At 40.6% G+C, this 23,919-nt stretch overlaps 1 protein-coding gene across 20 annotated transcripts in view; it reads left to right on the top strand.

Annotated features, from left to right (window-relative positions):
* KLHL29 (kelch like family member 29) overlaps window positions 1–23,919 on the top strand; it is a 601,492-nt gene that overhangs the window by 507,246 nt on the left and 70,327 nt on the right. For all 20 annotated transcript variants that reach the window (XM_073335871.1, XM_073335864.1, XM_073335869.1 and 17 more), the window contains 2 exons: window positions 12,764–12,963; window positions 19,395–19,654. In XM_073335871.1, the coding sequence (XP_073191972.1) occupies window positions 12,764–12,963; window positions 19,395–19,654 (460 nt within the window). The remainder of the gene's footprint in view (window positions 1–12,763; window positions 12,964–19,394; window positions 19,655–23,919) is intronic.

Below are 23,919 nucleotides of genomic sequence, written 5' to 3'. Positions count from 1 at the left end.
TTTGTAACTTAAGGGTTTGTCTAGAGGGATTCTTTATGTTTTGAATCTGATTACCCTGTAAGGTATTTACCATCCTGATTTTACAGAGGTGATTCTTTTACTTTTTCTTCAATTAAAATTCTTCTTTTAAGAACCTGATTGCTTTTTCATTATTCTTAAGATCCAAGGGTTTGGGTCTGTGTTCACTTAGGCAAATTGGTGAGGATTTTTATCAAGCCTTCCCCAGGAAAGGGGGTGTAGGGTTTGGGAGGATTTTGGCGGGAAAGATGTTTCCAAGTAGGCTCTTTCCCTGTTATATATTTGTTAGACGCTTGATGGTGGCAGCAATAAAGTCCAAGGGGAAAAGGTAAAATAGTTTGTACCTTGGGGAAGTTTTAACCTAAGCTGGTAAAAATAAGCTTAGGGGGTTTTCTTGCAGGTCCTCACATCTGTACCCTAGAGTTCAGAGTGGGGAAGGAACCTTGACAGGTGCCTATGAAAAAGGGAGGTTTATTGGAAAGTACAAAGTGTACTGTTCCTTTGCTGTGAAGGTGCAAGTAATGCTATAGATGCCTTTCCTCTTAAACAGGTAGCTCATAACTACAGTAGGTTGGGCTTGAAATACTGCCATGGGAAGTAGATTTATGCTCCTATAAGTGGCAGCCTTTTTTGTCATTGCTGTTCTCCTGCCGCTTGTATTTTGTTAAGCGGCAGCAACAGTCACACCCTAATGTCACAGCTGGCCGCTAGGGTTTGATACTATGCAGCTGCCAGGCTCTGAAAAACATGTTTTCACTGAGCAGAAATTCACGTGCTTCAATATAAACGAACTGCAGGTTACAAATATTTAACTGTGCTTCTGAACCAAAGGGCCTAGGAATTGACACAGAGTCCAGAGCGGAAGTTTCAGCATCACTGTATTTAGCCAAGCAAATGCAGCCGTGGATTGGTGGGGTGACAGGCTTGTTCTGGATGCTTGCTCTGCATTGACAGGCAGATAAATTCATTCTATTTTGAAAGACAAAACCTGGCAAGTGAGACAGGGCAGGTCCATTTTGAAGTTCAGGCTATGGCATGGGAATTAAGCATCTGCCTCAGGACAGTTCCAGCTTGCAGAGGTACCAAGCAGAATCACTTAACTTCAGCCTCCTCTCTCTCTTTGGGAGGCAAGGGCTTCTCACTCTCGTAATTTCTAGACAGAACTACAAATCTTATCCAAGAAATGACAGACTAATCACTCCCTTGCCCTCGCTCTGGCTAGACTTATCTGCGAGCCATGCTGCTGTCATGCAGCCGCTCGGAAGACGCTGATTCGCGTGACCTAGCTATATTTACTTGCATCTCAGGGCCCAGTCTGAGCTTGACTGTGTTATGTACTTGCAATTTACAGGCAAAGGGGAAGAGTTATGTTACAAGAGCAAATTAAAGCTAAATGGATCAAAGACAAATAGGCAAAAACTGCACAGGCCAGGGTCCGGAGCCAGGCTCTTCAACGCTGTTGTTTTTGGCCACCTCCAAAAGCTTGTCTTGCCCTAAAACGAAAATAATCAAATATGATGGTTCAGGATGCTATCAGGTAGCTGTACAGGATCAAAGATGACTCTGACCCTGCCTATCCCACCTGTGTTTACAACACTGCAAAAGTACATTATGATGTGGGATTTATTTATTTATTTTTGCCTTTCTTTAACATCTGGTATTGGCCACTGCTGGATTAGGATACTGAATTTATGTTAATGATATGATCAGCTTTTGGCAAATCCTTTGTTCCTGTTGCACTAAACACTGATGGGCAAAATGTGCAGAGCAGTTCTTGAAGGTTTTCTATAGGTAACAAATCCCCAGTACCAATAATAGGAGATACGTGAAAACCACACTACCTGTTACGTGGTATAATATCTTTCACATATATTTTTTTTAAGTGGTACATGCCTCTTCTAAGGGTTTGCCTCTACAGGGACACTCAGAAAAGTGAATTAAGCTAAACCGAATTAAGGCCACTTTAATTTTGAATTAGAGTGCCCACACAAGGATCTAATGCAGTTTAACTAATTCACTTTAAATTCACACATTTAGTTAATTCAGATTAACTCTCCTGAATGTCCCCATGTAGACAAGCCTTAACTATATTACAAAAATGTAACCACAAGACCCTATATCTGAGTGACAAAGAGCTAGCACCTTGCAAAATTCATTTTAATACTTGAAATCCCAATTAGGACCTTGGGGCTACTACCTTAATATAAATACATAATAGTAATAATTAATAAATAAATATTTAATTATTCCCCCAGTGTTGAAAGGGAGCCTTAGATATACCTACATAAACACTTGTGTAAATTTCACCACATCCAGTGAAAGAGATTTATTATTTGTATAATGCCAACTTTGTGCTAAGCTGTTTTATTATTGTGCAGTAAATATGATCAGAAGAGATCAGGTCTGAGTGGGATGAGGGGAACCTTTAGTTTTTCAAGAATTAACTGTTGTCAGTCATTAAATTTATTTTTAATTCTTCTTCCTTCATCTAAAATCCCCAAAGCAAAATTTTTGTTCCACAATATATTTTGCTGTTTTCTGTTCAAAGGAGGCTTTTGCAAGTATGTTGGTGCCCAGACTCTTAATACTGTGGCCCAGTTTTTCATTACTCCACAAGTAGATCCTTAGAGGGACTCATTGTCCCCAGTCCCTAGCAAAAGAGTTCAGAGACAGCAAATGTTGCTCTTCCAAGGCCCATTGGCTCATTCTCTTGCCACTTGTTTAAGCTGACCTCTTGAAGATTGTCTATTTTCTTTCTCAAGTCTCAGCAGTGAGGTGCATGTGTATTTCAGTCTGTGATCTCAGCTACTATAGCATTACACCCTTCAACTGATCCTGGCCTTGCTTTTTTGAAGCAGTCTGTAGAGAGCAATTAGATCGTGTTCCATCTTTGAATAGCCTTAAAAGCATATTTGAGATTTGCTTCTTTTGTTTGTTTTTTGTTTTGTTCTGGCCATGTCTCTTGTTAACAAAAGCATTTGTTGTTAATCCTATAGTTTGTCTTGGTCTAAAGTTTGTCTTGGTCTAAAATTATCATTTGTCTGATTTGTGGATGGTGCATTAGGAGAAAATGCCTGATACACAAACAAGTTTACACCCATGGAACTCCACTGACTTTACTGGAGATTGAACAGCTGCAAACTGAGAGCATTTGGCCCTTGGTATGCTAAACCAGCCTTGCCAAATTCTATTCGCCTGGAGCAAGTAATAACATTATCTGCAGCAATGTCATGGTAAAGGGTGGACAAGTAGATTTTGTGCGTGGTCAGGTAAACTTTCATGATGAATTTGCAAGGCTGTGTTCAAACACTAATCTATTGAATCTCTTGATTTTGCTAGTTCTTTACCCTAATCACGCTGTAGCATCATTACAGTACGTGTTTTTCTTGTCTCATGAGACAGATGGACAGTAGCTGAGGCTCCAGATAATATTTATCTCTGAGATAGCGTAAAGAAGGCAGAGATTTGCAAGTTAGTAGATTTTGATACCGATAAAATAATTCCAAAAGAGAAGCCATGCTAGGGTATAATTTATTTTTAAAAAAATCCTATTTAATAGAACATTCACCGCCTTATGGCACGTGTATTGCAATGATGTTTCTCTATAAATGTCTCTTGCTGTCATCATTTACATGACTGATTATCTTGCAGCTGTATAAACTCTAGTAACTCAGTAAATAACGTGTGACCACAGTGTGTACATACATCTTGGGGTCTGTTTTGTGTAAATCCATGTTGTTATGTTTGTGTATCTGTACATTTGTATCTCATGATAAGCCTATAATTATACAGAATTGTAAATCAAGTCCTTAGGCATGAAACATTGCTTTCCATGCAGAGTACAATATCTGTTCTCTACTTAGCTAGAGGTAAGCTACAGATGTCATTAAGCTTCTTTTTTGTTTATCCCAAGATAAACAGACGTGACTTTGAACCATTTAATAACTTTGATGAAAAGTCAAACAGTGGACATTTAGGATGCAGTAATGCTGCACTTTGTTCTTATTTGCCTAGAGTTTCAGTACCTCCAGGATTATGTACCACAGTAAACAAGATATTCCGCCTAAATTGTGTAGACTTGAACAAAAGTTTTTAATGAGCACATAACTAACACTCTTCAGCCTCATGAGAAGCTGCCAATCCCAGTCTAGTGTTCTCGATTTGGTAATCAAAACAATTTGACAGAGATAAAAAGAAGTAGCTGTTCTTGGTTTAACTGCTTCATCTCATATTCTAATCTTGGATTTCCTGTTTCCTTTAGACCCAAACAAAGTGTCCAGGGAATGAAGCAATTTAATTTCTGATTTTTTTTATCCCATTGGCATAGGTAGCAAATGTTTTGCTCTAGTGAAATGAGAACACAAATATTTGCTCTTATGTTAATTATGTCCCTCACTATGAAACCAAAACCATTAAGAACAGAATGTCACAGTACATTTAGGAGGTGGTGTAGAAGCTGGAAGTTCATTAGGTAGCTGGATATAGAAAATAGCAATCCTAAGGGCCGTATACTCGGTCTGTGTGTGCAACTTCCAGCCACATCAATGGCATCAGGGGGGCAATACCATGGCTCTCGGATGCAGGTGTCAACATATGTTGTAAAGAATAGTATGCATGTTCCACTGCCCTCTGGATAGAATCAAAACTGCTCATTAGTTTTTGGGCCACAAGCCCTATTAAGTTAACAGAAATCTCCTTTAGCACAAGCCATAGAGGTATCAAGTACAGGGATATCTGAGTTCACAAAGCTGGGAGGTATTGCTAATTTAGAGAAGGACAGGGATACCCTACAGGAGGATCTGGATGACCTTGTAAACTGGAGTAATAGGAATAGGATGAAATTTAATAGTGAGAAGTGTAAGGTCATGCATTTAGGGATTAATAACAAGAATTTTAGTTATAAGCTAGGGACGCATCAACTAGAAGTAACGGAGGAGGAAAAGGACCTTGGAGTATTGGTTGATCATAGGTTGACTATGAGCTGCCAATGTGATATGGCTGTGAAAAAAGCTAATGTCGTCTTGGGATGCATCAGGAGAGGTATTTCCAGTAGGGATAAGGAGGTTTTAGTACCGTTATATAAGGCACTGGTGAGACCTCACCTGGAATACTGTGTGCAGTTCTGGTCTCCCATGTTTAAGAAGGATGAATTCAAACTGGAACAGGTACAGAGAAGGGCTACTAGGATGATCCGAGGAATGGAAAACTTGTCTTATGAAAGGAGACTCAGGGAGCTTGGCTTGTTTAGCCTAACTAAAAGAAGGTTGAGGGGAGATATGATTGCTCTCTATAAATATATCAGAGGGATAAATACCAGAGAGGGAGAGGAATTATTTAAACTCAGTACCAATGTGGACACAAGAACAAATGGATATAAACTGGCCACTAGGAAATTTAGATTAGAAATTAGACGAAGGTTTCTAACCATCAGAGGAGTGAAGTTTTGGAATAGCCTTCCGAGGGAAGTAGTGGGGGCAAAAGATCTATCTTGCTTTAAGATTAAACTCGATAAGTTTATGGAGGAGATGGTATGATGGGATAACATGGTTTTGGTAATTAAATATTCATGGTAAATAGGCCCAATGGCCTGTGATGGGTTTTTAGATGGGGTAAGATCCAAGTTACCCGGGAAAGAATTTTCTGTAGTATCTGGCTGATGAATCTTGCCCATATGCTCAGGGTTTAGCTGATCGCCATATTTGGGGTCGGGAAGGAATTTTCCTCCAGGGCAGATTGGAAGGCCCTGGAGGTTTTTCGCCTTCCTCTGTAGCATGGGGCATGGGTCACTTGCTGGAGGATTCTCTGCTCCTTGAGGTCTTCAAACTACAATTTGAGGACTTCAATAGCACAGATATAGGTGTGAGGTCTTTTTTAGGAGTGGTGGGTGAAGTTCTGTGGCCTGCATTGTGCAGGAGGTCAGACTAGATGATCATAATGGTCCCTTCTGACCTAAATATCTATGAATCTATGAATCTATTGCCAGTAAATTCCAAGTGGCCAAGATGTGCAGGATAATAATCAATAGGGAAATCAAAGATGCCCACAATAGCTGAATCTATCTGATAGATACCAATTTAATTTTGTTGGTTGCTTAAATTTTGTTTGTTTGTTGCATTGTGATGGGCCCTGGATAGAAACAAAGAAAGAGGCAGACTCTAACTGCTGGGGGGTAGCGCGGAGGAAGATATTCAGATGCACTATACCAAAAATGCCTTTATTTTTAGGGTTAATCTTTTATTTGGTGCCCGTTTTCATAGGGCGACGCTGTGATGTATGACATGCCTTTGAGGTTGCACCTCATGTACTCCTACTGCTTCAGACGTGAAGAGATGTCACTGAAAGGTCTATTAGTCTCCCTGTTCACATACAGCATGCTGAGGCAGTGTGGGAACCAACTGTTCCTAGTCAGAAACATACATTTACATAAAGCATTTTGTATTATTCATGTGCATTCCTTGCAGGCAGCTCCATTTTGAATATTCTGAATTTGTTTTATGCAGTGTTGTTGTAGCCGTGTTGGTCCTAGAATATTAGAGAGGCAAGGTGGGTGAGATTAGTCCAATAAAAAATATTATCTCACCCACCTTGTCTCACTGAATTTGCTTTGACTTTTATTGACTATAGCTTGTAAACCGTGAGAAAACTGGTTTCTACACGGCTCATAGGTAGCTTTTCACATTTGAAGTGAAACTGAGTAAGACTGTAGACAACTCTAAGAGACAATCAGACCATTAGTCAATCAAAACAGTGTTTCAAGCCAGTTAGAAGCAGCAGTATCATTGTCTGTAAATTGATGAAGTGAAATAGGAGAACTCCGTCTATAAGGGTACTTCAGCTGGAGTCTAAATGAAGCTTGGACACTCAAAGCATCTCATTATAAAATTTTTTGTATTGCATCACAGAAGGGTTATGTTAAAAAGAACATCTTGATAAAAATGATGTAATGAAGTTATTTTATATAATACACCAAGTGCATTATCTCATGAATAGAATTTATATATGTGTATATATATATATGTATTAAACTTTATTCAAGAGATGATGAAGAAAACTTAGTTATGTCTGTACTAAGCATGAAACACTAGTGCTGATGTTCATGTGAGCTGGATCTCAGGAAATGTATTTCAAGGACAAATTAATACCAAGAATTCAGAGGAGGGTGTGTGTGTGTGTGTGTGTGTGTGTGTGTGTGTGTGTGTGTGTAAAAATTTTCCAGAACACAATCCTGAACATTGCAAGCAAGGATTTTTCCCCCTTCTAATATTAATCCTATTTTACTGGTGTGCATCTCTATTAGCTTCCCTATATAGATTAACTCAATGAAAGGGCCAGTAACTTTGTTCTTTGGGTTCCAGTTTATAACTGAGATGTTCTTTGCTTTAAAAGTCTCCCTGTGCCTATGACCTCTCCAGCTTAAGTTATTACATTGAAAGTTGTAGCTGAGCTAAGTGGACAGAGCATGCCCAAGGACCCTGGCTTTATTTAGGTAGATCCACTTATCCCAAACAGTAAAAAGTTGCTTTGTTTATTTAGTAACTGCACTATCGATGCAGAACTAATATGTGGTTTGCTTATCTCTTCATTAAATTTTGTTTTCACATTATTTAGGTCTACCAATCACCCCACTGGAGGCTATATGATTTGTAAATCTGAAAAAATTCTCTGACAGCTACCATATAGTTAAGCTGCAAAAGAACTCTCTTAGCTTGTTTAAATGTAGACCTAATCTAACCTTTTTGCTGCTTAGCCCAAGATACATCTTTTTAAAGTCCTGTTCTAAATCACTTCCTAATTTTAATGAGTTTTTATATCAGGAATTACCAGCTCTTTACTCGAGCTGTTCCCAGAGATTGCAGCAATGATAAAGTAAGGTCTAAAATTGTTTATTACACATTATTCTTTAGAAGCAAAACTTTTTGCCCCCAGTGGCTGTTAGGAAAGTTATTGATTTTCTGTCACAATGTGAAATGTTTGACCTTTATAATATGAGCAATGATTAGAAGGCCCATAAAATGACATTATTCTATTTAAACTTTAGAGTTCACAGAGCAAACAGCAAAATGTGCCTTGTTTAACTATGTCCATGGACCTAAAACTTACGTTACCCAGCTTCAAGCTAGAATAAAATGCTAAGGAGACAGTCTGTCAGATGTCCAAAATGGATGGTGTATGTGCATGTTCTTATTTATATCTGTAATGAGCTTCCATTAACATGTACTGTGTGTGCATGTGTTTGTGCGCACTTTTTTTACTTACAGCCAAATTCTCCCTAATAGAAGTTTTGCTGTTGACCTCTCTGAGAACAATGTTAGACCGTTAGGGTCTCCTCTTGCACCCACTGAAGTGAGTGACAAAACTCCCATTGATTTCAGTCATGCAGGATCAGACCCCTTGTGCACAAGTGTATATATATGCACATACATTTTTTCACTTGGTCAACTGTGTAAGCACTTACAGCAGGGCTAAATTCTTCTCTTGGTTAGACTTGTGCAACTTTCTGACTTCACTGGGGTTGCACCGGTATAACTGAGAGGAGAATATGGTCCATTTTTGTACATTTATGAAGTCTGCTAGATGCATAGAGGATCTTTATATCCTGCTGCATATAAAATAAGAAACACAGGAACCACTTTAAGAATATCATTATATAATACCTCAGAGTTAGAAAGGAAATACCTAAGAAAAATTCTATTATAAAACCATTTCAGTAAATCAGACTCCAGAATCCTGTTTCAAACCACACTAATGCTCTCTGTGATGTCTCCAGTCATAAGTCTGTTTCCACACACGTTTCTGTTTCTCTGTTTCTTTGAAAACTCACTGTTGATCCCTTAGGACCTGCTTTAGCCAATAATCCATCTGGTTTCCAGGCCAAGTAAATCTACAGAGCCAGGTCATCAGCATGGAAGCCATGCAGGCTTCTTCTTTTACTTTGTTGGCTGAACCAGGCATGTTTTCAGTATGCATCCCAAGTAAGTGATGCCTCTAAAACAGTGGTGGGAAACCTGCGGCCCATCAGGGTAATCCACTGGCGGGCTGCGAGACATTTTGTTTACGTTGACTGTCCACTGGCACAGCCCCCTGCAGCTCCCAGTGGCCACAGTTCGCCGTTCCCGCAGCTCTTATTGGCTGGGCCACTGTCTCTCAGCCCGCCAGCAGATTACCCTGATGGGCCGCAGGTTGCCCACCACTGCTCTAAGCTGTGCCCCTGGTGGGTACATCATTTAAAAACCCCAAGCACCACAACACGCCACTTTCAAAGCATCAGAGGCAGAAACGGACACAATTCAGTTTCCATTTCTGGCTGGTTGTGAAATGTGAATAATCTCTATTGCTCTGTATTATACTTTCCATAAGTGGCTTTTGTGATTCATTGAACACCTTAGCTTTGTTTTGGTATTTAATCAATTGCAGCAGCCATTTATTGCTTGGTGTATTACAAAGGAAAAGAGATTATAACTTAATTATTCTAAAGATGACAGGCTGGAGTCATTGCTTAAATTGGTATTTTCTTTATTCTAATGTCAGTGGCAGGCTACTGGTTTTGCACCATCTGTCCTGTTCACTGCTGCATTCACAGTCGGAAACTGCTCATGATTAGTCACCTGAAGAGCTTTATTACCATGTCCATGTATGCACTCACCCGCACGACATTTGCCAGCACAAATGGAATTAATACCGTAGACAAATATTTGCTTGCTACAGGCCTACCTATCATGCAAGGACTCAATCCTGCCATTACCGAATGCCATAAAATCCCATTTAAATTACTGAGTGCTCTGGCCCAGAATATTAAAGGTATTTAGGTGCAGTAATGCCTAAGTGATTTAGGAGCCTAAATCTCTTTTCCAAAAGGGATTTAGGCACTTACGAGTCTGAATTACATCAATGGTCAATGAGATTTAGACTCCTAAATGCCTAAATCCCTTTTTGAAAATTAAATTTAGGCTCCTAAATCAGTTAGGTGTTGCCCTGCTTAGCACACCAATACCTAAATACCTGTAAAAATGTGAGCATCTATGCCCAAACATTGAATAACATTAACAAGACCTGCCTGATGAACTCATGTCAAAGTGTTATTTGAAGCAATTAATGGTAGAGCAAGAGAACTTTTTACCGCAAGATACATCAGATACCATGGAATCACTTTGATACATAGCATCCGAAGTACCTTGTGGTCAAAGGTTCTCTTGCTCCTCCATTAGGTAGGTTCCCTATCTGTACAGACCTAGAGATTAGGTACAAGGGATTGTGAGAGGGGGACTGTATTTTGGGCTACCTCTCAGGGCTCAACCAATCTTTACTTCTTTATCTCGTCCCAAGAGGAATTGTAGCTTGAGCAAAATGCTGCTTACATGCATGACCGTTCTGAGAGCATATAGCACACCTGTTAAAAAGTCTGGGTTTAGTACAATGTGTGCATGTTGGGCAGTATAAGCAACCTGCTTAACGTACATGCTTGTGTATCTGCTTTTGGACTATGGCATGGCCCACAGGCTATGTCTCCACAAGGGATGACCCAGTGTTTAGGGCACTAGCCACGGACTTGGGAGATGTGGATTTAATTTCCTGCTCTGACACAGATTTCCTGCATGGCCTTGGGCAAGTCATTTAGTTTCTCTGGGAATATCTACACAGTATTTTGGAGTGAGCCTCACAGTCTGGGTCAACAGACAGGCGAGCAGGGCTTGCGTTAGTGCTCTAAAAATAACTGTGTTGTATACACAGTGCTTTCCAAGTTGCAGTTCAGACTGGAGCTCAGGCTCTGAAGCCTCGGGCGAGGGGTGCGGTTCAGAGCCTGAGCTCCAGCCTGAGCTGCATCTTCAACGTGCTGTCTCTACAGCTATTTGTAGAGGGCTAGCACGAGCCTGTTAGCCCAAGTCTGTTGACCTGGTCTGGGAGACATGTGTAGATGTACCCTCTGTAGTTCAGTTCCCCATCTGTAAAATGAGGAGAGTAGTATTTTGCTCCCTGGCCAGGGTGTTGTGAGGCTAAAAAGATTGTGAGGTGCTGAATATTTGTGGTAATTGAGGCCTATAAGTACTTTAACTAGAAATACGAAGCAAATTTAAGACTCCAATCCTGCATAGACTTACGCATGTGCTTAATTTTACTCATTATCAATACCATTGTATTAAATAGGTCTATTCACATACATAAGCTTTTGTAGGGTCAGGACCTAAATATGGCTTATTCTACTACCTGAAGCCATTGTCTAACTCAGAGGTATTAAAAAAAGTGACAGGGCTGCCTCAGATTTAGAGATCCCCCAACTTGCTTTGGGGATTTTTGTATGTGTGTTTGTGGGGAGAGGGGGAGACTATCTGGCCTTGTAGACTTTGTCCTCTGGTTCCAGGGCTAGAAGGGGATATCTGACCATAAGCTTCTTCACAGCATTGGGAACCTTGAACATGTAGGCTCCCAAGCTGTTGTAGAAGTGATTCTTGCTTGTATTTAAAGCTGGCCCTGGCCAGTGGATAGTAACATGACCATTTATTATGAAGAGTTCAGTGGTCTCTATGATGCACATTGGTGCTGGTCATCCAGTGGTTTTCACGAGAACTGTAGCAGTGATGGAGTGAGTGGACTTTGATTGTCTGGTCATTTGGAGAAATTAATGTTTCTGTAAGAAGATGCTGAATGGCTCTAACCACTAAAGGAGTTTATTTTCTTACTTTAACAGATTTTCCCCCCATTCTTGACGTTACCAAATTTATGATCATTTTTGTCTTTCAGGTGTTACCTGTCCTTAGTGTTGCAGCTACACCAGCCAACCATGCATTAGGAACTGGGCCCTTATTTTAATATATTACTATTATTTTTTGTCCCATAGTTTCACAAGCACTAATGCACACTTCAAATGCAGGAGATATTTTGATCCCCAAATTGTTTAGCACTTTATGCAGGAAAAATCGTAGGCCACAGTCATGAAACTTCCTAGAGGATGGCTGCTGGCTTCCTGTGGCAGAGCTGGTTATTGTTTTCCCACCTCCCTCCCTTCTTTGCTCTAACCATTTTGTCTGTCTATCTTGTCTTGTATTCAGTTTTCAAAGCAATGCCATGAGGGGCTTCTTTTTTAGTGCCTACAAGGGAACAATATATTTTTAGAACAAAAACATATATATTGTTACATTAACATTCATTGAGGAGTCAAAAAAGAAACCCCAACAGTTTTTAAAATCTTACTATTATTATGGCTGACAGAAAAGGTCCTTAAATAGATCCCTAAATGCACATGACATTTAAAATATCATTCCATGTACTGGATGAGGATATGCTCTTGAAAAACTAGGTGACCTTTCTCTTGAAATTTAGGAGTGTTTTTGCCTTACTATGTTATATTATGCACAAAAGATGAGATGTTAACTCTGAATGTTAAAATGTATTGTTTCCCTTTGAAAGCTAATCCTGGTCCTCATTCTCATTAATGTTGGCTCATTCTTTTCTTTTTCTTTCTTTCTTTCTTTCTTCCTTTTTTTTTTTTTTGCAACCTTCTTTTGCATGAAAATGCAGAGTAGCAATAAACTGATTTTTTTTTTTTGTAAAACTTGCTTTAAGACTCTTCTCTTCCAGATCCAGTTAAAGTCTTTAAGTTCAGTTATTTTAAAATACAATACTCTTCAATTCCTTAAAAAATATGGAGAAAGTTAATGTATCGATTTTCTAGCCCTCGCTAATTGGTAAACAACAACAAAAGGGGGATAGCGTAATGTCCTGTAAGAATGTCATTGTCTGCTGTTACCAGGTCACCACGAGACAGTAGCAGAGGCGGGGAGAAGCTGGAATTGGCCATGTCAAACCTCACTGCAGAAGTCCTGGAATTACTACTGGAGTTTGTTTATACAGGTTCTTTGATCATAGATTCTGCCAATGCAAAAACTCTTCTGGAGGCTGCCAGCAAGTTCCAGTTTCATACTTTCTGTAAAGTCTGTGTGTCATTTCTAGGTAAGTGTCATCCCCACTCCATCTTGTTAGTTTATAGTCCTTAGGATGTTTTTTTAATCTTGTAGCTCTACTAGGAAATTCAAGATTAAATGTTATTTGAAACAAAATAGAACTTCATTTGTTTGGACTGAGCTCTGAACTTAAAATGTTCCCACTGCTGCAGCACTAAACTGATTTATAGTCAGTAAAGTTGTTTGTGCAGCTGAAGAAAAAAATTCAACTGCATTCTCATCTTGGATAGATTTTTTGTTTTTGGTATCAGTATCCCATTTAATTTGACAAAGGTTGCACTTTATGCAGACACTGAGTGCTAAAATGCACATGCATGTCCCATTCATATGGTCATTACAGTAGATTATAGAAACTATGCCAAACTAGGTGTGTTATAACAATAGGTGAATATGTACTCCCCATTAATTCATAGAAAGGGTCAGGGTCTGCCATTTTCCTGCATCCCTGAAAAACAGATTCTAAGGGTCAGGTGAAATATCCTTGTGGCCACTGAAGTAATAGTTCTGGCACTCTCCAAGGTCTTGTAAATGAGATCCATCTTAACCACAGCAGGTAGAATGGTCACACACTTTTATATTAAGGTTCCATTAATAAATTATTAATAGATATTCTAGCCAATGGTTGTATGTTGATATAGAGTCCCAACAGGAAAATAGGTTACTTATAACCATGCCTTATAACCATCTATAACACCTTGTACTGGTATGCCCCTATCTACCTATAACACATGGTACTCATTTCTGTGACCTGCTTATAAGATCTATTAATGTTTTGTTAACCCTGTATAAACCATTTATAAATGGAATCTTATTAATATAAAGCTTGACCCAGATCTTGTATTGCTTTCAATACACACTATATCAAGACTTTTTTTTACGCCCTTGTTCTCCCCGTCCCTAAAACATATCTCTTAACTCTTCCTCATTGCAACACGTCATTCCTTTGGAACCAAAGTTTACCTCTGTCCCACGTGAACCTGGAGTCAGCTCAAGAGTTTGTCATTGTAAACTGACATCAGGATTACAGAGTCTTGAAGATGAGCATTTAGAAAATGTTATACATTTTCAAAAATCAAACTCCAACCTTGGTTTGGTTCATCACTGTGTTACTACCCAGTGCTATGCTGGCCTAACTGACTGCAGTGGGGCTACACAAGAGTAAAACTGGAGCAGTGCAGTAATGAATCAGGCCATTATTGCAAGCTCCCTCTTTCAATAATTTTTGTTGTCACTTGTTTAAAAATGTAAAATGCTTGCTTTAAAATGAGTGTGCTGTGGTAGTTTGAAAACTGTGTCTCTTAGTTCCGATATGTCCTTTGTGAACCTTGAGTATAGGTTCTTGCACTGATATTACTTTTCTGTAGCTGACCTCCAGCATGAATGAATATATCTTACAGCTTTCAATGACCCCAGCTTTCAATGACTCCAGGATGGGCAGGAATGGTGTCCCTGCCCTCTGTTTGCAAGAAGCTTGGATTGGGTGACAGGGCATGGATCACTTGATGATAACCTGTTTGTTCATTCCCTTTGGGGCACCTGCCATTGGCCACTGTCAGAGGACAGGCTACTGGGCTTGATGGACCTTTGATCTGACCCAGTATGGCCATTCTTTTGTTCTTATGATCAGTAGATGTATTTAAATACAATATCACTAAAGAAAGATTCAGCCAAAAAAACAAAATACATTTATTTTACTAAATCAATGCGAGATTTCCCTTTTCCAATATTTAATATTTGAATTCAGTGAACCATGTTGTGGTATGAACTAGGAGAGTTGGCTATAAGTTTAGTGATATATGGGGAGTCACCAGAGTTTTAGACTTTCATTTGGAGAATTCATACAATTCCTTTGGAGAATGAATTTATAGCTTTGACTGAATTGAGCTTCAGATATAGCAGAGTCTTTGCCATATAAATGTTTAGGAAAAGTATTTTGTTTTGGGCAACGCATGAACCAAGTATATCATAGCACAAAAATAGCTTTTTAAATGTCCCAGTAGGATTCACTGATCTAGATGCTAGTTACCTCCCTCTGAATTTGTCAGACAGGGAAATGGACCCCAGTCAACAATCACATTTCTTAACTGTTCACTCCCATGGCTATCTCTAGCTTTTTTCTCGCTCTTTGTTCTACACTTAGCATTCTGCTTTTGTCAACAGAATGCACAATGCCAACAGTTTCCAGTTATGTTCTGACTGATGCAACAAAGCCTACAAGTTATAGTAGGTTCCAGATGATGGCTGGCTAAATGCTACAACTGGTCAGAAATGTCGTGGAATATCCACAGCACTTCCCCCTCTTCCTCCCGTCTTATGGCTTCATGTTTTTTTCCCCCAGCAGATCCTTATTCTCTAAAGAATCTAGCAATAAAAGAACCATATTATAGCACATAAGCTCTTCCTTGGTACAGAAACAGGTACCAGTAGTACAGTAATAGATTTTGACAAATCCAAACCGTGTGTCACCAAGGCAAGTGCAACAAGCAAATTAACTGATCTACTGGGCTCTTTTCCTACAATTCTTCAGTGTGTTACTTTGATGCCCTGTTGAATTGAACCTTTGCCATTCCCAGTCAAAGTCTAGCATGGATCACCTTCCCTTCAGCCTTATTTGTGATCCTAGATCTACAATAAAAATTTCAGGTATTAGTTATAGGAGCACCCCAGAGCCTAAGGACGTGTATATCATTGCATATATGGAGCTAGCTAATAGGCATCCTAGCTGAAGTTGGATACAACCAGTTAGCAACTCCCAGTTATCTCAAAGACCTGGGATTTGTAATTATCCCCCAGGAGAAGCCAACTGAATCTGCAGAATTGGAAAATTGCCCTCCCTTTTGGACATAATGGCTTCAAGCACAAAGTATATTTCCTGTGTTGTGTTTGCTAGTGGTTGATGATAACAACGATTAAAGACTTTTCTTACAGTGCCTAGTGCATGAACAAGTATTCTGGTGCATGAACAAAGAGAAAGGATGTGTTTCTTGTTTTGTTTCAATGTTGCAGAGGAATCTGGATTAAAAACAACTCGTAAAAGCCACCCTGGTTTGGTTAGTCTGTGCACCCAGGGAAGAAAAAGGTTTGGGGCATGTGAACCAAACCAGAATTCAGGAGATCTATCAGTATCACATTTGTGGTCTGTGAGGAGAGGGCTTCTTGTCACAGGAGTGAACTAAACAGAGGGATTCTGGGACTTAAGTACAGTCTGGAACAGTAGGCTGATCACAAAGCATGTTGAGTATGGAGGGCCTCCCTTTCCTCAGTCTGAGAGAGATGGTGGGACCTGCTGGGGGTCTGTCTATCAAGGAGGCATCTAGGGAAGAGCAGAATCTCTGATTTGTTCTGAGAGAAGAACAAGCTTCCAAAAGAAGCATGGGAGGAAGCAGTGAGAGGAGCATTTGGGAGCCCTGCAAGAAGAGAGGTCCACCCAGACCCTGCCCAAGAAGGTGTTTTGGATTGTTTTCGTCTACTCCAGATGGGGAATTTTGGGGTCAGCTAGAGAACCAGATCACCCAGCCAGTGAGGAAACTGAGGCACCAGACAGTTTGAAGATGGGAAAGTGAGACCCTCACAAGGGCCTTGTGGTCTTTTGGAGGATAATTTACATCCAGGAAGCTTATAGATATGACCAGACAATATGCCACTAGAGGCTTGTATGAACCAGCAAGAATGGACTCCCATTAACTAAATGGCTCACAGCCTGTAACAGAGAGGTGTGTTTGTGCTGATTTTAGTAAAGCCTAACTCATATGCTTCATCCTCCCTAAATTAAAAAGACAATATTCAACACAAACAGATGGGATCTCACACTAATTATTGAACTCCTGTTACATTGGTACCACAGTTCTGCCAAGTAATCTTTCATGCATACTACCAATCTCTGCCTATATCCCTGCTCAGGCATCTACTCCATCCTCAGATACTTGGGATAAAAGATGGACTTTGCAGCGTGCCTGGAAGGTTAACAAATACAGACTCTGGCAGATCAACATAGGGAATGAATTCCAAAGTCAGAGCATAAGTAGAGAAATCCCTGCCAGCTCAGGTGCCTCCATTGATCTCAGTTGCAACAGTCTGGCAAGGGTTAGAGAGGTGATCTTGTATTTAACCAGGTCTCAGACGATTTAGGAATTCATCAGTCAAAACTGACATCATTAAATTCCACCCAGAAATCTGTTGGAAGCTATCCTGGAGCACTGGTGTAATGTGCTCTCTGCTTAGTAATTGAATAATCTAGGGGTGAAGCCCCATGTAGAGTGCAATTCAAGTCTAGTCTTGAGGTGACAAAGGCATATATAATTGTAGCAAGATCTGCATCAGAAGGAAAATGGTGCACTCTCTTATTCAATCATAGATGGAGCAAAGTGTTCTCCAGCCTTTCTTTGTTGCCTAGGCATCCAGAAGTATCTCAAGATCTAGTTAGACACCTATATGATGAACTATGGATGCAAGTAGTTGGTGAATCCTTTCAATTAAAGATGCTGAGGTAATTTTTGCCAACTGCTTCCCCCAGACTACTAACATTATTTCAGTCTTACCCCAGTTGAACTGCATCCAGCTAGCCTACATCCGAGCTCTTACCGAGTCATTTGTTCCACTGTACCAGCCATGTTAGAATTTATGAAGTGTCATCAGCCTGCTGAATATATTGCAGCCCACATCTCTTCACAAACCTTCTTGATGGCCTTATGTACATATGGGAAAGGATAATGAAATAGAGCCCTTGGCATGCCACAAAAAGGTTTCTCAGGGAAGAGCAGTAACTATGTAACACTACCCTCTGGTCCTTCTGAAAAAGGAAAGACTGGGCCACTCAGAAACATCTGTCTACATCTACAAGGGATTAAAGATAGGTAAAATACCAGGATCAGATCTAGAAAAGTCAGCACAGATATTTGATCATCATCCCCCATTCAGAGAAGATCAGCTGCAGCCAGTGCAGTTGTCCCATATCCAAGTCTGTTACCTGAAAAACAGACATCTGAGAACTAAAAACCCCTCTTGCAAAGGGGTTGAAGTAGGATGTCTGCTCTCATATGAGTAAAGGTTTATTCCACCAGATGTTTTCCATTGTGCAGAATGAAAGATGTGTACAGGGCTATGCCCTGGTGGTCTGGCTGGGGCATTTCTTTTAAAAATTACAAGATTGATGTGACTCCAGTGTCAGATTTGCTTTTTGGCTTTAGTTTTCCAAGTACTGGTGGTGATAAGAATTTAGATTTCTATCACCTCCTTACTTTATCCATCTAGTTTTAAACAGGTTTGTTTGTATATGTGGGCTTGTCTACCCATTAAAGTTAATCCAAAGTTAGGCAAGGTGTGAGTTTAATGCTGAGAAGCTATTGCTGATTAACTCCATGTATGCACACTCTATTCCAGAATAAGAGTGCTGCATTTTTGGAATATTTGTAATATTTTCTGAAACCCAGCAAGGGGGACAGAGTCTTGGAGCCCAGGATCCAGCCTAAGCAGGAACATCTACAGTGCTATTTTTAGTATCACAGCCTGAGCCCTGCAAGCCATGACCTTGGTGCCATGGGTTTTTCTTTGCAGTGTAGACATACTTTTTGAGGCTTTCTGCTTTGAATCTTAATAAAATGTATTCTGCTAATGGCTTTGCTAGTAAAGCTGAGACCCAATAACCTGTTAGCCCCTCTTGCACAAATTTCCTATTCGTGTTTTTTTTTTTGTCCAAAGTAGCTGGAAAGCAAAAAGGACAGTGAAGTGTACAGCATAGATCATCCTTAACATACTACCACACACTGTGCAGTTACTGGTTTGCCAGGAAGCAGATAATGCTGTCTCCTTTGTGCATGATTTGCTTTGAAACACCACTACACAACATTTAACAGAAACCATTAGTATAATCTGTGTTTTGCATAAGAAATGTCATCATATTCGACAATAACAAAGTTCCTGTGGGGAAATTTTTTTATTACTATTTGAAGTGGCTTAGTAGCTAAGCAGGACATAAATTATCATGAAGCAATTGTAGGATCCTCAAAAATGTCCTGAGAGCTGTTTGAGTGTATTCTTAAAGCACCTGCACTAGGGTTTACTTCTCTGCTGTTTCTTAAAGGAACATGGTAGGCAGTAGATCTAGCAGTGGTCTCACTACTTGAGTCCTACTAGAGAGGAGGTCCTTAGTAATAAGGTTATGTCAACAGTTTCTCCCAACCACACCACTAGAGTACACACCAAAAAACAAGCCAAGAAAATACCCTCCACCCAGTTCAAGATTTAAAAATGCAGATCTAAAGAAACTGCATTTGGTAGACTTTTTTCTTCTAATGGTGACTCTTTGGAATAACCTGGGTGCTATTCAAAGTGAACCAGAGTTATTTACATTCATAGCATCTATTTATCAGTGAAATAATGCCATTTTTATTCATTCATTTATACTTTATTTGCTCCTTTTAGAAAAACAATTGACTGCCAGCAACTGCTTAGGAATATTAGCCATGGCTGAAGCTATGCAGTGCAGTGAACTATACAACATGGCCAAAGCATATGCCCTACAAATTTTCCCAGAGGTGGCCAATCAAGAGGAGATCCTTAATATCTCCAAAGATGACTTCATTTCCTACATGTCCAATGACAGCCTGAACACCAAAGCAGAAGAGCTGGTGTACGAAACAGTGATAAAATGGATTAAGAAGGACGCTGCACTAAGAGCTCAGGTAAAAATAATCTGAGAAACCACTTTCCTCCATTCTCATAAATACCTCTTTAAAGTAGAAACTATCCCCATGCAATTTTAAATGTGAAGATGAATAAAAGATGGGATTGTGGAGGTAAAAAGAGAGCAAATGACTCTAGGTTATGCACAAATTGTAAGCCATTTCAGAATCTGAGTTCCCCCTATCTGATTTAGAATTAAAAGCTTCTCATTTGCTACACGTGTATTAGAAACAGAGTCTTGGGGTTGTTGGCTGCAGACTTGGTCAAAGATAAATCTTGAAGGTTTATAATGGCATGATATGTTACCTCAGGAAAGGAATACATTTTTGGGAAGGTGTGCACATTCAGTAACAGTAGGAAGCAAAAATCCTCGGTAAATCACAATTTTTTTGGTGCTGAATGCTAATAGCATGACCAACTTACAAGTACACTATGTATAAAAAATTATACTGTACCTTTACTGGCTCTTCAGATACCCCCTCTGGTAGTATATACATATTTATTAGGGTTAGCTTGTCCGCACCATTTGTCTGAGTTATGCAGTTGCCCTTAACTTGTGAAGTTAAATGTATTACCTTGCCTACCACTATCTCCAGATAAGTGTTATAAATAGTGACTGGTTTTGAGGACAATAAAGGCAAAACATTGTCCTTGAGATAGACGAATTACATTGGTGACACTTAAAAACCTGCCTCTCTTCTTAGATATAACTAAATAAGATTTGCAGGTAGATGATCTTGGTACCTAACTGTGGTGATAAGGGGATGTCTGAGTATCTAAATTGATCTTTGGTTTGAATCGCAACCTTCGTCTTGGGTCAGAATGTTCCCTCTTGCAGATGGGCTCTGTCAAGGCCCGCCCGGAAGGGAGAATGCCTCCCCCATGTTATTGTTGCTTCCCCAGTACCCTGCTGAGCTTCGGTTTTGCAGGGGGAGGAAGGCCAAAGCAGGTGCTAAGGGCATTTCTGGCTATCAGGCTCTGGGTTCTAGGCAGTCAGCCCTGGTGGTTGAAGCTGTGGTTGAGAACAGGCACCAAGTGCCGAAGCTGGACACAGAGTCAGGACTAGGCTGAGAGTGGTGCTGAAATCAGGGCCCGAAGTCAGGCTGTGGGTCAGAACTGGGGTCAGAATCCGGAGAGAAGCCAATCAGGATCGTAGTTGGAGTCCGTGTGCAGGTCAAAGGTCGGGTTGGAATCAGTCCCAGGGTCTGGGGCCAGGAGATACCCCAGTCTGGAGCAGGGCAAGAATAAGATACAGACAAGGCTGAAGCAAGTCTGGAGCAGGGCAAGAATAAGATACAGACAAGGCTGACATGCGCTGGAAAAAGGCTCGGGCAACCGGATTGAGGGCAGGCTAGAAGCCTAAGGAGTCTGGAACACCGCATGGTAGCTGGAGGGTTCCTAGTCGAATGGCGCTGTTGCACAGACTAACTTGTGGCTCTGGCAGTGAGAGTGAAATACATTTGTCTGGAGGTCATCTGACCCTAGTCCTCCCCAGGGATAGGCATTCTGCAGCAGCCTGAGTGATGAGTCACTGCAGGCTTTGTTGAAGGGGTCAGTCATTTTAGCTAAGTGAGGGCCCTGGTCTTGTGGTTGTTTGCCTCACACTGGCAGCTCCAACCTCAGCTGATCCCACTCTAGTTCCCCAAAGAAATACAACCACGACTTAATCCATTTTAGAGTATGTCTACACCAGAGATTTAGGTGTAATTTTTGATCAAGCTGGCATGCTACAAATAGAAATGTAGCCGCAGTGGTGGGACGGGCTAGCCCACCCAAGTATGATCCCATCTGAGAGCATAGCTATGTAGTCAGGTTGCTAGTTCTTCGTGCTGCCGCAGCCACGTGTCTGTTTTAGCGTGCTAGCGAGATCAGAGGTAACGCATCTAGAACCATCTGAGCTGGAAATTTACATCTCCGGTTCTGGCGTACACATACTTGCAGAGTTGCATTATCTCCCCCTAGATCCTTTCCAGGGTTGCTTAAAGAAGAAGGATGGTCCAGTTAGTAGGATACCAACCTGGGACTCAGGACACCTAGGTATTATTCCTTGCTTTGCCACAAACTTCCTGTGTGAACTCAGCCCAATCGCTTAGTCTTTCTGTATCCCAGTTCCCCATCTGTAAATGAGGTAATAGAACTTCCCTACCTCAGTGGGGTGTTGGGAGGATAAATGCATTGAAGACAGAGGTACTCGGTTACTGTGGTAGTGACTTCCATGTAAGATCCTAAGATAGACGTGTGGCCACAGGGGAAACACGTCTGATGGTAGCACAGTTCCTGCAGTCAGTCTGTGGCTGTAGGGAGCCTCTTCAAAACGTCTTCTCTCCTCTTCAAATGCATAATGCACGTGAGACTCTAAGAGGAACCTCACAGAGTTTTCCTGCCTCTGTGGCCACCTTCTAGGCTTCTCTTCTGGTGTTGATTGGCTGAGCCGTATATATTATTATGATCGCAAAACATTTATACAGTGCTGTTGATTTACTGAAATGGGCCCCTTCTCAGCTCCCACTGGCCTTGGGAAATGTGCAATACTGTTAGAGTGTGTTTCTCTGCTCGTTTAAAGTTTGATGAAGATAGTCCGTTCTGAGCTGCTCCTGTACTGAAATAGAACTTAATGGAGACTATGGGATTATTCTCAAGGGCAGTAGTGGAAAGAACCTTGCAGAATGAATCTGTTTCTCTGTCACAAACAGAGGGTGTCAATCACCATGCAATCTAGGTTATGTTTCAAGATTGCTGGTTTAAATATTTCTTTCTTCCTCCTGCTGTGCTGATGTTATGAATTCGTTTTTTAAGTGGTGGTTTTTGTTTTGACTGCTGCCATTGCCACCACCACCACCTGCTCTTCTTTCACTTTCATGTTGCAGCAATTGGGGTGGATTTTTTTTTCCAAGTTACATTCCTTTTTCTCCTGCTTCTGAAGTGCTTTTATAGTTTATGGTGACAGCTTTATTTGTTTCTCCAAATTTCTCACTGTGGTGTTTGATTTTATATGTTTTCTTTCAATTTTATATGTATCTATAGGGAGATGAGTGTTTTGAATAAATTAATGTAAAAGATACCAATAGCTGGCTGCTTTCATGTCCAGTCCTACCGCTAAGCCAGGTTTTAGGGGTGGCTGGCTGGCTGCTCTAATTTTTTCTTACCTCTCTGTATCCTGCTGTATTATATATAAGGCTCTTAGTCAGATAGATGATTATTTTCTGAAAGCAGAAGCTCTTGCTTTTTACATTTACCATGAAACACCCTCTCTTTAAAATTTTATAATGGCATCTACATTTTCAGAGCTCAGAAACAAATTACTCTAGGGTTGGATATAAAGTTAGACTAACCAGGCTTCTGTCTGATAAAGATGATGTGTAGAAATTTTGATGACACCTCCTTCCAGCATGAGAAATATCGAGCCCAATCCTACCAGATGCATAGTCCCTGAATTATTGGGAGTCAAGGGTGCTCAGCACCTTACAGAATCAGACCCACCATTTCTGCCGAATCTGTCAGGGCAATGCTTTGTGTACATCGAACACTTCATAGAATATCACGGTTGGAAGGGACCTCAGGAGGTCATCTAGTCCAACCCCCTGCTCAAAGCAGGACCAATCTTCTCAGATTGTGAATGGATAAGTCAAACTGTCTGGAGTGGCTCATGGCCATGAGTGCCAACAACAGGGCAGACTGTTACAAACCAGGGCACAACCCCAAATTGGTTGTGAGTGTTATACTTCGATTTCACCACCCAAGCATCAGCTATGAACTTCTCAAGCACTATAACAGCCTTAACATGGAGTCTCAGACAGTCCCCTTGGGCACTCCGGTCTATCTTGCCACTTAGGCAAGCCTGCCTTTTGGTCCCCTACTCCAAAAATCACAACAATATTCAGGTTACACCCAGTTCCAAAGGACCAGTCACTTACCCCAGGTCAGTGGTTCTCACTCTGTGGGTCACTTACGGCCCAATCAGCACACATAGCCATACAGGTAGTATATATATATTGTGTGGATGCAGCCCACATAACACACAGAGAGCTGCATATGCAGCCCACAATGGTAAATAGGTTTAGAACCACTACCTCAGGTCATTTGCACCGTAGATCTCTCACCAAAGACAACACTTGTAGCTAATCCTATAATAACCTATCTAAAGATATATGAATTCAGAAAAAGAAATGAGAGTTATTTAAAAGGTTTAAAGCAGGTAAACATACACACACAATGAGTTACAGTCTTAAGTTTCAAAAGGTAATAGTAGCTTCTATAATAATCA

Source organism: Lepidochelys kempii, chromosome 3 (genome assembly GCF_965140265.1).
Source record: "Lepidochelys kempii isolate rLepKem1 chromosome 3, rLepKem1.hap2, whole genome shotgun sequence".
NCBI lineage: Eukaryota > Metazoa > Chordata > Testudines > Cheloniidae > Lepidochelys > Lepidochelys kempii.
Note: the sequence above shows the minus strand (reverse complement) of the source record. Positions and strands in the feature narration are given on the sequence as shown.